The sequence below is a fragment of the Manis pentadactyla genome, chromosome 3, assembly GCF_030020395.1.
Source record: "Manis pentadactyla isolate mManPen7 chromosome 3, mManPen7.hap1, whole genome shotgun sequence".
Classification (NCBI taxonomy): Eukaryota; Metazoa; Chordata; class Mammalia; order Pholidota; family Manidae; genus Manis; species Manis pentadactyla.
Genome location: NC_080021.1, coordinates 107544110 through 107559245, shown reverse-complemented (window position 1 = coordinate 107559245; position 15136 = coordinate 107544110). Strand labels below are relative to the sequence as shown.

At 36.5% G+C, this 15136-nt stretch overlaps 1 protein-coding gene across 1 annotated transcript in view; it reads right to left on the bottom strand.

The window, feature by feature from the left end:
• Window positions 1-14798, bottom strand: part of MALRD1 (MAM and LDL receptor class A domain containing 1) — a 694454-nt gene extending 679656 nt beyond the window's left edge. The window contains exons 1-2 of the mRNA XM_057498267.1: window positions 14484-14798; window positions 4884-5024 (exon numbers count right to left, since the gene is read on the bottom strand). Of these exons, the coding sequence (XP_057354250.1) occupies window positions 4884-5024; window positions 14484-14682 (340 nt within the window). The 5' untranslated portion in view covers window positions 14683-14798. The remainder of the gene's footprint in view (window positions 1-4883; window positions 5025-14483) is intronic.
• Between the last annotated feature and the right edge of the window lie 338 nt (window positions 14799-15136).

The window sequence follows — 15136 nt, the reverse complement described above, 5'->3', positions numbered from 1 at the left end:
ATTGGTCTGTTTAGATTTTCTGTTTCTTTTTGGGTCAGTCTTGGAAGGTTGTATTTTTCTAGGAAGTTGTCCATTTCTCCTAGGTTTCCCAGCTTGTTAGCATATAGGTTTTCATAGTAGTCTCTAATAATTCTTTGTATTTCTGCGGGATCTGTTGTGATTTTTCCTTTCTCATTTCTGATACTGTTGATTTGTGTTGACTCTCTTTTCCTCTTAATAAGTCTGGCTAGAGGCTTATCTATTTTGTTTATTTTCTCGAAGAACCAGCTCTTGGTTTCATTGATTTTTGCTATTGTTTTATTCTTCTCAATTTTATTTATTTCTTCTCTGATCTTTATTATGTCCCTCCTTCTGCTGACCTTAGGCCTCATTTGTTCTTTTTTTTCCAATTTTGATAGTTGTAACATTAGACCGTTCATTTGGGATTGCTCTTCCTTTTTTAAATATGCTTGGAGTGCTATATACTTTCCTCTTAAGACTGCTTTTGCTGCGTCCCACAGAAGTTGGGACTTAGTGTTGTTGTTGTCATTTGTTTCCATATATTGCTGGATCTCCATTTTGATTTGGTCATTGATCCATTGATTATTTAGGAGCGTGTTTTTAGCCTCCATGTGTTTGTGAGCCTTTTTGCTTTCTTTGAACAGTTTATTTCTAGTTTAATGCCTTTGTGGTCTGAAAAGTTGGTTGGTAGGATTTCAATCTTTTGGAATTTACTGAGGCTCTTTTTGTGTCCTAGTATGTGGTCTATTCTGGAGAATGTTCCATGTGCACTTGAGAAGAATGTGTATCCTGTTTCTTTTGGATGTAGAGTTCTGTAGATGTCTATTAGGTCCATCTGTTCTAGTGTGTTGTTCAGTGCCTCTGTGTCCTTACTTATTTTCTGTCTGGTGGATCTGTCCTTTGGAGTGAGTGGTGTGTTGAAGTCTCCTAGAATGAATGCATTGCATTCTATTTCCTCCTTTAGTTCTGTTAATATTTGTTTCAGGTATGTTGGTGCTCCTGTATTGGGTGCATATATATTTATAATGGTTATATCCTCTTGATGGACTGAGCCCTTTATCATTATGTAATGTCCTTCTTTGTCTTTTGTTACTTTCTTTATTTTGAAGTCTGTTTTGTCTGATACCAGAATTGCAACACCTGCTTTCTTCTCTCTGTTGTTTGCTTGAAATATCTTTTTCCATCCCTTGACTTTAAGTCTGTGCGCATCTTTGGGTTTGAGGTGAGTCTCTTGTAAGCAGCATATGGATGGATCTTGCTTTTTTATCCATTCTATTACTCTGTGTCTTTTGATTGGTGCATTCAGTCCATTTACATTTAGGATGATTAGTGAAAGGTATGAATTTATTGCCATTGCAGGCTTTAAGTTTGTGGTTACCAAAGGATTAGGGTTAGCTTCTTTACTGTCTTACTGTCTAACTTAACTCACTTGTTGAGCTATTATAAACACAATCTGATGATTCTTTATTTCTCTCCCTTCTTATTCCTCCTCCTCCCTTCTTCATATGTTGGGTGTTTTGTTGTGTGCTCTTTTTAGGAGTGCTCCCATCTAGAGCAGTCCCTGTAGGATGCCCTGTAGAGGTGGTTTGTGGGAGGCAAATTCCCTCAACTTTTGCTTGTCTGGGAATTGTTTAATCCCTCCTTCATATTTAAATGATATTCGTGCTGGATACAGTAGTCTTGGTTCGAGGCCCTTCTGTTTCATTGCATTAAGTATATCATGCCATTCTCTTCTGGCCTGTAGGGTTTCTGTTGAGAAGTCTGATGATAGCCTGATGGGTTTTCCTTTGTAGGTAACCTTTTTTTTCTCTCTGGCTGCTTGTAATACTTTGTCCTTGTCTTTGATCTTTGCCATTTTAATTATTATGTGTCTTGGTGTTGCCCTCCTTGGATCCCTTGTCATGGGAGTTCTGTGTACCTCTGTGGTCTGAGAGGCCATTTCTTCCCCTAGTTTGGGGAAATTTTCAGCAATTATTTCTTCAAAGACATTTTCTGTCCCCTTTTCTCTCTCTACTTCTTCTGGAATACCTATGATTCTTATATTATTCCTTTTAGATTGATCACTCAGCTCTCTTAAAATTCTTTCATTCCTGGAGATCCTTTTATCTCTCTCTGCATCAGCTTCTCTGCGTTCCTGTTCTCTGTTTTCTAGTCCATTAATGGTCTCTTGCATCTCGTCCATTCTGTTTTGAAGTCCTTCCAGAGCTTGTTTTATTTCTGAATTCTCCTTCCTTAGTTCTTGCATATTTCTCTGCAAGTCCATCAGCATGGTTATGACTTTTGTTTTGAATTCTTTTTCAGGTAGACTGGCTAAATCTATCTCCCCAGATTCCTTCTCAGGGGAAGATGTAGCAGATGCTGAAGCTGTCTGGGTTAGTCTTGTCTGGATCATATTTTTTTGCCTTTTCATGTTGACAGGTGCTATTGACTGTCAGCTGGGAGGGCCAAAATTTTCACTTGCTACTGGCCTTTCTTTACTGGGACAACTGCGACCCCTAGTGGCTTGTGTTGGGTAATTGCGTGTAGAGTGGGTCTTTGTGTCCTGCCTGGCCGGAAGGGAGAAATTTCCCTTTCTGTGGGTGGAATTTGTCTCAGGCTGCTTCTCTGCTTTCGCAGCGCCCAGTGGGGTAATGGATGGGGGGGCTGCTTGACTGTTTGCCTCCGTGAGGGGTCTCAGAGCTGTTGCCCAGGGGTTAGTGCACCCGGTTTTCCCTGTAATTTCCAGCTGCTGTACTGTGACCTGGGTTGTTTCCGTCAAGCTCTTAAGTCCCTGTCCCTTTAAGACTTTCAAAAAGCCCCCGCTTTTCTTTGTCACAGGGGCTTCAGCTTCAGCACCCGCTCAGAGGTCTTACTCCCTGTTCCCCCAGTATCCAGGGCCCCCTTGGCATGTACTGTGTCTGCGCTCTGGCCCGGATGGCTGGGGCTGGGTGTTCAGCAGTCCTGGGCTCCGTCTCCCTCCCGCTCTGCCTATTGTTCTCCCGCCGGGAGCTGGGGGGAGGGGCGCTCGGGTCCCGCCGGGCCGGGGCTTGTATCTTACCCCTTTCACCAGTCGCTGGGTTCTCGCTGGTGTAGCTGCAGTCTGGCCACTGTCCTGTGTCTTCTGGTCTCTCTTTTAGGGCTAGTTGTGTTTGTTGTATTTTCAAAAGTATATATGTTTTTGGGAGGAGATTCCCACTGTCTTACTCATGCAGCCATGTTGGCTCCGCCCCCTCAAAATTTTTATTAATACTTGTGGAATAAGGATTTTTGAATGAAGACAAGATTTCAATGAGACTATTTTACTGTAAACATTTTCAAACAACTGGTAGCTAAAGACAGAACATTTGCTTATTGAAAATATCTGTAGGGAAATGTTTATATTTTAACATTTAATTGTATTTACAAGAGATGCATCACTACTATTAAAATCACCAGCGTTCATTAATTATGTCAGGCAATATTTTGCCCCCTTTTTCCTATGAGGCTTATGTTACTATTACTCATTTCACAGGGAAGGGAAGCACAGTGATGGAGGTCCTGGTGTTGTCTAACTCCAAGGTGAGGACGCAAGCAAGAGTAAGAGCCACTTACAGAAAAAAGAGAAAATATCAGGCATCCTGCCCAGGAAGCAGCCTAGGGTAAGTAATCGTGTGCTGTGAAAGATATTCTAAGTAAAAGGAGGAAACAGTGGGGAAATTCCAAAGGAGAGATGTATGGAAACACATTTCACAAAGCACTGCAATGGCTAAAAGCTGGGAGCCAGATTCAGGATCACCACCTAACATAACGGAACCCATAATAAAAGTTTGAGGTAGCACAGGGAGTCACTGGTCCTGTTTGTGACGCTTGTCCTTGTCCCTTTTTGTGTGTTTGCATAAGTAGGCTTATTCCTAATAATTGTTAAAAATTACTTCTAAAAAGAAATATTTGTTATATCAAAGGCAAGCAAAATAAACTCCATTTTACTTATTTAGAAGTAAAAGTTAGGAACACCAAAATTATTTAGATACCTACTACCTATTCAACTTTGAGTGTCAAATACTTTATGACTTTTACCACGAACATCTCAGTTAGCTCTTAAGTCAATTATCCTATGAACTAAGAATTATTTTACTCTTAAAGTTGAGAAAAACAAGGCTTAAAAAAGTAAATTGCTCAATATTATATAGCTAGTAAGTGAGAGAGTCAGGATTCTAATCCACACGTGTAGCATATATGTCAGTATTTCCCAATAATTAACATCTAATATCTGAACATTTGTTTGCTTTAGATTATCTCTAGTGAAATACATTTAATATTTAATAGTATTTATTTGAGAGCAGGATCACTTTTATAAAAAATCACCAATTAGTTATGCCAGACAATATATTTTACTTCTTTTCATAGTATATGCAAGCCCATCAGATGAAGGCAGGCATGGGGTTGATTTTTGCTTGCTAAAACATCTTAATCACCTAATACAAAATGTAGGATAAATGAAGTTCATTATTTAACAAATAAATGAACAAATGTCTGACTCCAGAGCTACCTCAAAACCAGTGAGCAGTCCATGAGAGCTTTCTAGTAAGCCTGAGAAAACAAGTTTTACCTCATAGAACTGAAATCAGACTAGCCTAAAGCAAAGAAATTTGACAAATTAATCTATGTATTATTATGTCTAAATTTTACAATTTCCATAAAAACTTGAGATAACTAGAAAATCTCAATTAATATATAGTTAGACCTTTGGATTCCTAGGAACCCAATTATGAGAATCCAAAGTGACATTTTAGAATCACAACTGTCTTGCAGGTGGTAAAAGAATGCATAAAATTAGACATGATAATTATTAATATCTAAATATCAGCCAAGATTCTATTGCCCTAATCAACTGCTTGACAAAAAAAAAAATTCAAAGCACTTACCAGACACATTACCATTGTGATCATAAAATGGAGGTGACAGACCACTCATCCCATTTCTCTTTGTCCAGCCAAGTCGCAGAATATGATCTTGTGTCATACTACAGAGCCCATCCTCAAAATCACACCTTTCATAACTTGAGCCTCACAAGAGAAAAATAAGAAATTAGCTTCCACAACCCCATTTGGTCTCTTAAGAAATATGACAATGGTCAAAAGAAAAAAGTAGCAACAAATAACAAATATAGGTTAACATAAGTATTATTTTTCACATTTGAAGTCTACTTTATTCATGCAAAGCTTTTCTGCATACATTCTAATAACTCACCACATATAAAAACTAGTGTGGTCAAATAGAAAGAATGCCACATGCAGTCAGAAGACAGGATCAATCCTGGTTTTGTCTGCTATTAACTGAGTGCCTTAGATAAACCAAGTGACCACAACAAGCCTTTTGATTCATTTGAAAGGTTAGAATCATGGCACACTGCCGTTTCCCTCCAATGACTGCTACAAGGATCGAATGACATAACGTTTATAAAAATACAACTTAGACACCATAAAATATAAGCAATTATTATAAAGTTTACATCTTCACCTCCACCTTAATATTCCAGCCCACTGGGCATATCAGAATTCCCAGTTTGGGCAGACCAAACCACAGAGGACCCTTGGCCTGAAACTTAGCCATCCATGGCTGAGGTGGATCCCTGGAATTAAGCATAGCACCTCCCTGATGAATCTCAGTGTTTCTTAAATTTTTGGTTCTGTTATCACAGCAGGGCCATTTTCTGGCTTTTTTTTAAATTTATTTTCTCTGGTTGTAAGTGACCCAAAAAGGTGCGGGCAAAGCAGACGAATTTAGACACTTGGTTGTTTGCAATAACACCCCAGGCAGGGCTTTATTCCATTATCTAGCATCAGCACACATCACTCTCTAAAACAAATGATCTCAACCACTAAACTTCCTGGGCTGTAGTTCTTAGCAACTGTGGAGATTTTCCTTTGACAAGTTTGTTCTTGCCCTGTTTGGTTGCATTAGCCACAGTGGGAGTAAATGTGCTGGTTAACAGCAGTGATTGGCAAGTCAGTCATGAAAACATCATTTTTACTTGATCATATTTTAGACAAAATATTATTTAATAATAATAATAAACCTGGGGCATGTTCTTGATAGCACTAATATGAGTATTAAAATCTGATTTAGAAATGTAACTTTTAAACGATGTTAAAATTGCTTTAGTACTAGTCAGTGGTCTATTTTACTAATTGCACTCCTATATCCCTTACTTTGAAAGATTCTGTACACCAGCTGTATTCTGTAATAATGAGAATATTAATAGCTACAATTTACCTAGACAGTTTGTTCTGTGTTAGGCGTTCTACTTGTAGTAATTTATTTCTTTCTTACAGTCAACCTTATGAAGAAGACATTTTCTTCCATTTTAAAAATGAGGAAACTTAGACAATGTTATAGACATTAAGTAACTTGTCCAAGAGAGAAAGTCTAATGAGTGCCGGGGTCAAGACTGGGATCCAACTCTTTTTGACTCTGAAAGATGACTTCTTACATCCAGTGTTTTAAATCAGTATTTTCAGGCAGAATTGATATTCTATCCAAAAGCAAAGAAATTTGATTAGTCTATAATCTTACCATGATTAAATTTACAATTGTCATAACGCCTTTGCAATTATGTAGAATAACCAGAATATCCAGATTATTACGTCATGGACTCCTGCAGTCCAGAGAATCTGGTTTAAGAATAACTGAACTAAATTATATGGTTATTTGTGTATATATGTGTATGTGTCATTCAATTAGCCTTACCTGCATAAACGTGTATCTGTTTTCAAGTTTCCTTTTGTTCCCAGCAATTTTTACAATGATCTAGTTGTGATCATAAAATACTCTAAACTATTTTTATCAGCAAATTAAAGTTATGTCATATCTTATATTAAGTACTTTATATTTATTATAGCAAATATGTGTGAAATGCACACATTGTCACAAAAGCGTCAAATATTTTTTAAATATTCAGAAATTAACTTGTATTATCATTACTTAGATGAAGTCTGCTTGCAGTGTTCTTTGTTCTTTTTAACACACGAGGATAATGATTCCTCAAAGTGTTGGAACTAGAAGAATAGCTAAATAAAATATTTTCCTTCTGAACAGTCTCAACAGGGGTTCTTTTTGTTATAAGATGAACCTAGTGAATGTACAATTTCAAGTAATTCTTATTAAAAAAGCAATCATGAACTTCTAATGACTGTTGGATTATTCAAAAATGCATTAGGAAATTTTCTAAGTATTCATTTTCCCCTGAATAGAGAACTGTATATTTTAAACCACTTGAACAATTTTCCTTGAATTGTGGCTGGTTTACCTTTTAATTCCATGTGCTACTCATCTACAGTCAAATGTAAAACTATTTGCTCTACTAAAATCTGCCTCAATGGAGATATCTTCCAGTATAGCCATCACTAACTTGTGTTTAGTAATGCTACAGTTGGACAGGATTTGGATCCATGAGGAGTGGTATCAGGAATTTACCAGTTCCTATGTTCTGAGGCTTTTTGGATTTCTGGAAATCACCATTGTCAATTTCAATCACCCAATTCATTTCAATCACCCAAAAGTCAGATATACTACAGTCAGAGAGGGAGGGGTTCCCCATGTTGTGATGTGAGGTCACTAAGAAGGCCCAATTATCTCCTGCATTGCTAAGACTGAGATCAAAGAGCTCACCACCTATGTTTTCTTCTAGGAGATTTATGGTTCCAGGTCTTATACTTAAGCCTTTAATCCATTTTGAGTTAATTTTTGTATATGGTATAAATAAGTCATCCATTTTCATTCTTTTGCATGTAGCTGTCCAGTTTTCCCAACACTAATAAAGAGACTGTCTTTTCCCTATTGTATATTCTTGCCTCTTCTGGCACAGATTAATTAACCACATAAGGATGGGTCTATTTCTGGGCTCTCTATTCTGTCTGTTTATCTAGGTGCCAGTGCCATGTTGCGTTGATTACAAGAGCTCTGTAGTTTATAGTTGGAATCCCAAGCACATGATGCCTCCAACTTAGTTCCTCGAGATCGTTTTAACCTGGGGTGTGGTTCCATACAAATTTAAGGATTCTTTGTTCTAATTCTGTGAAAACTGTCATTGATAAATTGATCAGGATTGCATTGAATCTAGAGATTGCTTTAAGCAGTATGGACATTTTAACAATACTAATTCTTCCAATCCATGAGCACATTATATGTTTCTATTTATTTGTGTCTTCTTCAATTTCCTTATCAATGTCTTATAGTTTTCAGAGTACAGTTCTTTCACCTCCTTAGTTAAATTAATTCCTATGTATTTTATTCTTTTTGATGCAATTATAAATTGTTTTTACAATTTCTCTGATAGTTGCTATTGTATTGAAATGGAACAGATTTCTGTGTATTAATTTTAAATCTTGACACATTGCTAAATTAATTTATTAGTACTAAGAGCTTTTTGATGAAGTCTTTAGGGTTTTCTGTATATGGTATCATGTCATCTGCAAACAGTGACAGTTTTTTTTTTCCTTTCCAATTTGGATGCCTTTCATATCTTTTTCATACCTAATTGCTCTGGCTGGTACTTCCAGTACTATGTTGATCACGTGATGAAAGAGGGCATCTTTGTCTTGCTCCTGATCATAGAGGAAAAGCCTTCAACCTTTCACCATTGAGTATGATGTTAGCTGTGGGTTTTTCAATGTATGGACTTTATAGTGTGAGGTAATTTTCTTCTATTCCAAATTTATTAAGATTTTTTTATCTCCTTCCCTTTCTGAGGAAAGCTATATATTAGATAGTCACACATTTAACATATAGTTAGAAAATTATTTACTTCATGTAGATAACATTAAAAACATTTGACAAAGTCCCTTACTCTCTTTTAATGTAAAATTAATGGCCAGGTCCTGCAAAGCATGAAGTGAATCCAAAATACTCTAATAAGTGAAAGTAATTTTTAATTCTTCTCAAAAGTAAATTTCAATGGAAGATTACTACTATTTGGCCTGGAATTTGAAAGTATTCAGTCTTTATTGGGGAAATGTTTATCTTCCACACTGAATTAATCTTAGTGTTTTCATTAAGACAGAAACAGGAAAACCCTAACTCATAAAGGTACTTGATAGCAAATGGAATTAGCACTTCCATAATTCACACCAGAATTATCCAATATTAGGTTGGATTCTTATAATGTAGTTATCTTTATTCTCAGGTCAATGAGAATATCTTTGGCAAGAATTATGGCTATGATGGTATCATGTGAATGGGAAGAAATTTTATAAACCATGTTGTAACTTTAATATTGTTTCAGGATAGTAACCTTCAAAGGAGTTCAGCAGAGTAAGTGGTGATTTCTCCAGAAATACTGATAAGGCATGACATTCACTCCAGTCTGCAGCAGCATTTACTCATTATAAATGTCTCATAACTATTTACATATTAATTTTGTATTCCAGAGTAACAGGCTGGCCAAAAGATTTTGTGGCTTTTCAGTAGTTTCTACATAATGGTGAATACAGAGCCCTTAATAAAAAGTCATATCTCTTGAGTGGAGAAATTTTCCATCAAGTAAACTAATTCAGGAAAAAATGAACTACCATTTTATTTTCCTAAATAGGATTTCAATTTCTCTCAGAATAAATAAAAATTTTCTTCTAAATCCAATCAAGCAATTCAAGACTTATTCAGTAGAAAGCCACAATTATTTCTGGGTAGTGGAGAACATTATATTCTATTCCACTGATGGAAATTTATTTAAAAGCTGTGATTCAAGGTCCTTCATAAATCTGATGGTTTTGACAACAGAATGCAAGCCTTCTCTCAGCATTCCTAGCCAAGCCTTTAGTGTCAGCATGCACACACAGAAATGATGTTCGCTGACAAACAGAAAAGGCATGGGGAATGGCGAGCCTGACAGGAGTCTATGTATGTTCAGACACTGGCTTCAGAAGATGCTTGCGGAAGAAACAGTTCCCCACTTGATGTCACCACATGTTTTTGAAATTTCCAAAGGGAGCTAACAAACTGAATGTCCTTGGTTGACATCAGTTTGCACACTTGAGCCACAAAACAAAAGCAGACTGGGCTGCAAGACTGAGCAGTTTTATCAAATTCTGCAATGAAATAAAAGAGTGCAGCTGAAAAATCAGGCAGTCAGTAACTGAATCAGTCTGTCTACTTAGTAATGCCAATCAGTCTTCTAGAAATGGGGAGCACTGGGGAAATTCCCTGTCCTAATGGAGCTAATCTTTCTCATGATCTGCTTCAAAATATTAAAGAAACCATTGGCAGCCTTAGAGGGATGTCACCCATGTAGGCAAAGACTGGAGTCTATGGAGATGTTAGGTGCTTTTGTACAGGCCTTATGAATACAGAACCCTTTTTAGTCATTTTAAGACCTGGAATCACTGAATCAGGACCTGTTCTCTTCTGAAACCAAATTTTATCCAACTCATGAGAAATGTGGATTTCTTTGGGCCTGCCTAGAATTAGGACCCAAATTCCAACTTTCAGAAATAAGGAGATGATTCTTCATAATCTCACTGTTTGCAACACCAGTGCAGCTCCAGGGGCAGGATTCCTATGCTGTGACTTCCCAGTTCGGCCACTATACTGCATATGTTGGTGAACTCTGCAGTTGTCCAAAAGACCTTGAAGGCTCAGTGTGATTACCAGAAAAACAACCAACCTTATTATGAGATGGCATGAATACATGCTACATGTGATCCTTCCTTTTCTCATCAAATGACCTTGCAGACTGCCTTCAATCAGTTCTTGTGGTCTTTTCGTCTTTCCCCACCCATGTGACCACATGTGTTTCGTACACTGACTCCTTCCCTCCCAAGTTCTTCCTTCTTCAGAAAAAACTTGCAGGGACAGCATCACATGCTTGCTGCACAAGAGCCTGTTCTGGCAATCAGAATTGTCAGGGGACATCACAAGAGGACAAAGTTCAAGATTTGGTGACAAATCTGGAAATCTTAATAACTGTTTTTCTCTCCTTCACTTCCTCATATGTGACCCCCTTCTCTGGTCACTGTCTCTAGGAAAGTCAGAACTGTTGTAAGTGGAATGCAAAGAGACATGTACACTGTTCAGTTTTCAGTAAAAACTGAATAGCTAAGGAAGGGCTGAATGATAAGGGCAAGGACTTAATGCCTTTATTAGAGCTGGATAAAAACAGCGACACAGCTAGATCACCCCCACCCTGAAGAGGCTGGGTGAGGGAGGGGAAAGGGTCCCTCCAAAGAAGAAAGAAGGGGAAATGGGCATGACATTGCAGGAGGTAAGTTTTGGAGGGAAAGAAGAGGAAAAAAACCTCCGGGAACCACACAAAAACATGAAAATACACATAAAACATTTTGCATCCAGTGTAGTAGTCAAATAAATAATGCACATGAAATCTCACATTTCACTCTATTAATGCTTTAGCACTTGAAGTACTTCAGGGAAACAATTACTTTTCAAACTATTTGACATTGATGTCATCCTACTGAAGAAATAATATTTGTACTTAATATCATCTGATTAAACACTATCACCTCTCAGATTATGAGAATGTACCTCTAAGGTAATTTCACATATAAATTTAGATTTATATGAAGTAAATACCTTTTGAAAAAATTCCTGTTCCTAAATGCAAAAAGTCTGCAAAATAAATTAGGTAGAACCTCCAAAGTTTATGATACATCCCATCAAACTAAAATATGAAAAAATATTCCTATTTCCTTATAAAATAGTAGACCAAATGGAAACTTTCTAAAGCACGACATTCAGATAGGAAAGAAAAATGTCAGATTAACTGAATATATGTTTGTCTTTTGAGTCATAGTAAATTTAACTCTTAAAGTGAATGTATGGAACATTTAATTTTAATATTAACTTCAGGCATGCAAAAGTAATTATTTAAGAAAATTTTCTGACAACACTTCAGTGGTAGGGATCCACTGCTGGGATATACCTCAATACTGTATTGATGGTACAATTTAGAATCTTCTGGTTGACTTGGATCTAAATTATAGCAACCAAAGTAATACTACTGTCTTTCCTGTTAAGTACAAATAAAACAGAATAAAACCTTTGTACATTAAATAACTTTGAGCTATTGCTAGAAAAAAGCTAGACTGTCTCTGTGCTTTGTATAATGGCTCTGATAATAAAATAAAAAAATAAAAATAAAATAGAACGAGGGAGACCAGGAAATGGGGATCAGCATGGAAGCAGACAATGCAACATCTGAAAGATGATTTTTTAAAAATTATCCAGAGTTGGTACCACAACATTTATTTCCCTGGCTCAGGATATCAATAAATTCTAATAAAATGGGATTCTTGTCAACAGTAGAACCAAACAATTATTATACCTAAACATTATTTTGTGTGCTTACTTTCTATTAAGTGCTTAATACAGTGTATAAATAGAATGTATGCCATTGTGAAGACTCAATCCTTCTAAACCTAATATCAAAAAAAAAAAATAGTGAGTTAAAAGAACAGGTTCAAGTATTCTGGAAAAGAAGCCCATTACATAAAAAAAGAAAATTCTAAAAAACCTATTAATAGAATCAGTTGTATCTGAAATTAGACTTGATCTATATCCATTTCACTAAGAAAAGTCAACATATTCATCTATTTAAAGGTCACACCCTTTAGATATTAAAGAGGGACACAGATGGATTTTCTTTTCTCACAGTGTGACTACTTCAAAATCATTATAAAGTTATCTTTTAAAGAAACTCATCTGTAAGTTTAGTACTTTAAAATCATTATAAAGTTAGCTTTTAAAGAAACTCATCTGTAAGTTTAGCATGACAAATTTTCATGAGAGAGAGTGCTTGGCCACCACTGTTCCTTCACAGTATTTCCCTCCTACTGTGGGTGCAAAGAAACTCACACTTCAAAGTGATTCTCAATTTTGTTTACAGGTTGTGGTCCCCATTTTAAATAAAACGCCGAAGTGGGAACTTCTCAGAAATGAAAATGAAAAGCGAACAAGTCAAAAGGTGATCTCCTAATGTAACATTTAAAATGAAATCTGTTTCTTTGACAGATCTGTTCCTTCACTTTCCTCCCAGGCTGAGAGTTATTAGAATTTTTCATGCCGCCGAGACCTTTCCCACTCAGCAGCTTTCTCTTTATTTCACATTAACCTTTTCCCTGAAGCAGAACCTGCATGTTATCACAGAGAGTAGTGTGCTAAAGGAAGCTTCACAGAGATTAATAATGGAAGGGACTTTGCACTTGTCAAACCAGTCAAGTAGTTCCTCTTTGCTGCTCCCCAAGGAAGGGCAAGGGCTTTCCCAGACAGGCCAGAGAAGGGCAGGGCGTCCACATTTAGCCTCTCTGGGAAAATTGGACAAATATAAATGAATTCTTGTCTTTGGCTGCACATTGTATTTAATAATTACCAACAGCATGATAGCTATCCCAAACTACAGCAGAAAAATCATTAGCCTGTTTTCTTCTGCAGAGAAGAAATTTTTTAGTATTTATCACTTCTCTGCTTTAATGTAGTAATGATCAAATATGTAAATAAAAAGCCTACAATAGCAAAATTAAATACGTAGAACCTTATTTTAGCAGAAGAAAATGAAGGCTTCTGTAAACACTAATTAATATAGTATCTGAATAAAAAAATAGAAAATATATTTAAGTAAAGTGCTCTACAATAATAGAATTAGTGCCTCCAGATGATTGAATGAATAGTTACTATGAACCCAGAGTGAACCCATTTGATTTTATGAAAATATTGCTAATGAAAGGTGATTGTATGTAAATGGCACTAGTTTCTGGGTGAAATGGAATATTCCTTTAGGATGCCATACTGCAGTAGAAACTGTTAATATCTGCCCTTAGTGAACACTGTCCTTTTTATTACTATCATACCAGTAAGCAATGGAGCATTTTCCCACCACTGAGAGTCAGTTTATCTCACTTTATGACCTCTCATAATAAAATGCAAGTTCAAGATCACACAATTAGTACATGGTTTGTACAGCATTCAAATACAGATCCTGGACTCTGTGAAGCTTGTGCTACTTCCTCTGCCCTGAAATCAATGGATAAAAGCCAGAGTCATGTTCCATGTGCCATTGGTAGCAACTCACATGGTAACAACTCCTACAAGTAAAAATAAAATCTACTCCCCAACCTAAAACTGATTTCAAATATTTCCATACTGAATCCAAACTTAAGCTCCTAATTTCCATTGCAGCATTTTAAACCTTCTTTTGTAGTAACCTTCTTTTGAATTTTGCTTCCTAAAAACTATATTTCTGCATATCACTCCTTCTTTATAATTAGTAAAAACAGATTTCAAATATAGTCCATCTAGTTAGAATTGTAGAGATTTTATATTGTTTATATCTAATTTTTATATAGGGACCTGTCTCTTCATTCAAAAGTACATTTTAGTTTCTGACTTACACTAGCAGCATATGCACGTACTCTGTGCAGGGCCGGCTATGTAGTTGAATCTCCCTGGGCTGCTGCTGGCCCCTGGTTTGAAAGTATACAGGAAACTGAAATTGGAGAAAGGAGAGGAGTGGCACTTACATTGCTGTTCATCACTCCTGTCCCCACACTGATCTGTGAAGTCACATACATTGTCAGGAGGCAGGGAGACCCCATTGTCACACTGAAAAGCTGCGGGTTCTTGCTGAAGTGATGCAGAGATGAAAACACAGGAAATCCAAAGGAAACAAAAAGTTTCATTCTTTGGGAATGCTAACATTCTGGCCAAGTAGAAGAACATGACTTGATATGTCTATTAGAGATCAGTCAGTTTTAACAAGTGAGTCCATAATTAGAGACATTCTGTTCCTTTTCTCTCTTCTTTCTTTCCCAGGTGGCCCTCTATGACCACATACTCTTGGTAACTATCCGTAGCTTTGACAAAGGAATCCCAGGGCAGTTCCTTTACTCTTTCAAAGGAGTGTCTTTAGAAAATATTTAACTTGAGTCTTTGCATCACATCTGTATTTATCTACACATGGATGTTCACTGCCCTATGTATACCATGTTTAAACAATTAAGACTTTATGATCATGCTATCTCCTGAAACAAAGTAAAAAAGTAAAAAAAAACAAAGTAAAAAAAGACAGGCACATAAGTGGAAGGAAAACTACAATAAAATTATAAGTTCTACACTAATTCTTATGTATGCTTAAATCACATTCAGGTGATTTAGAACATCATGAGGGTTCCTA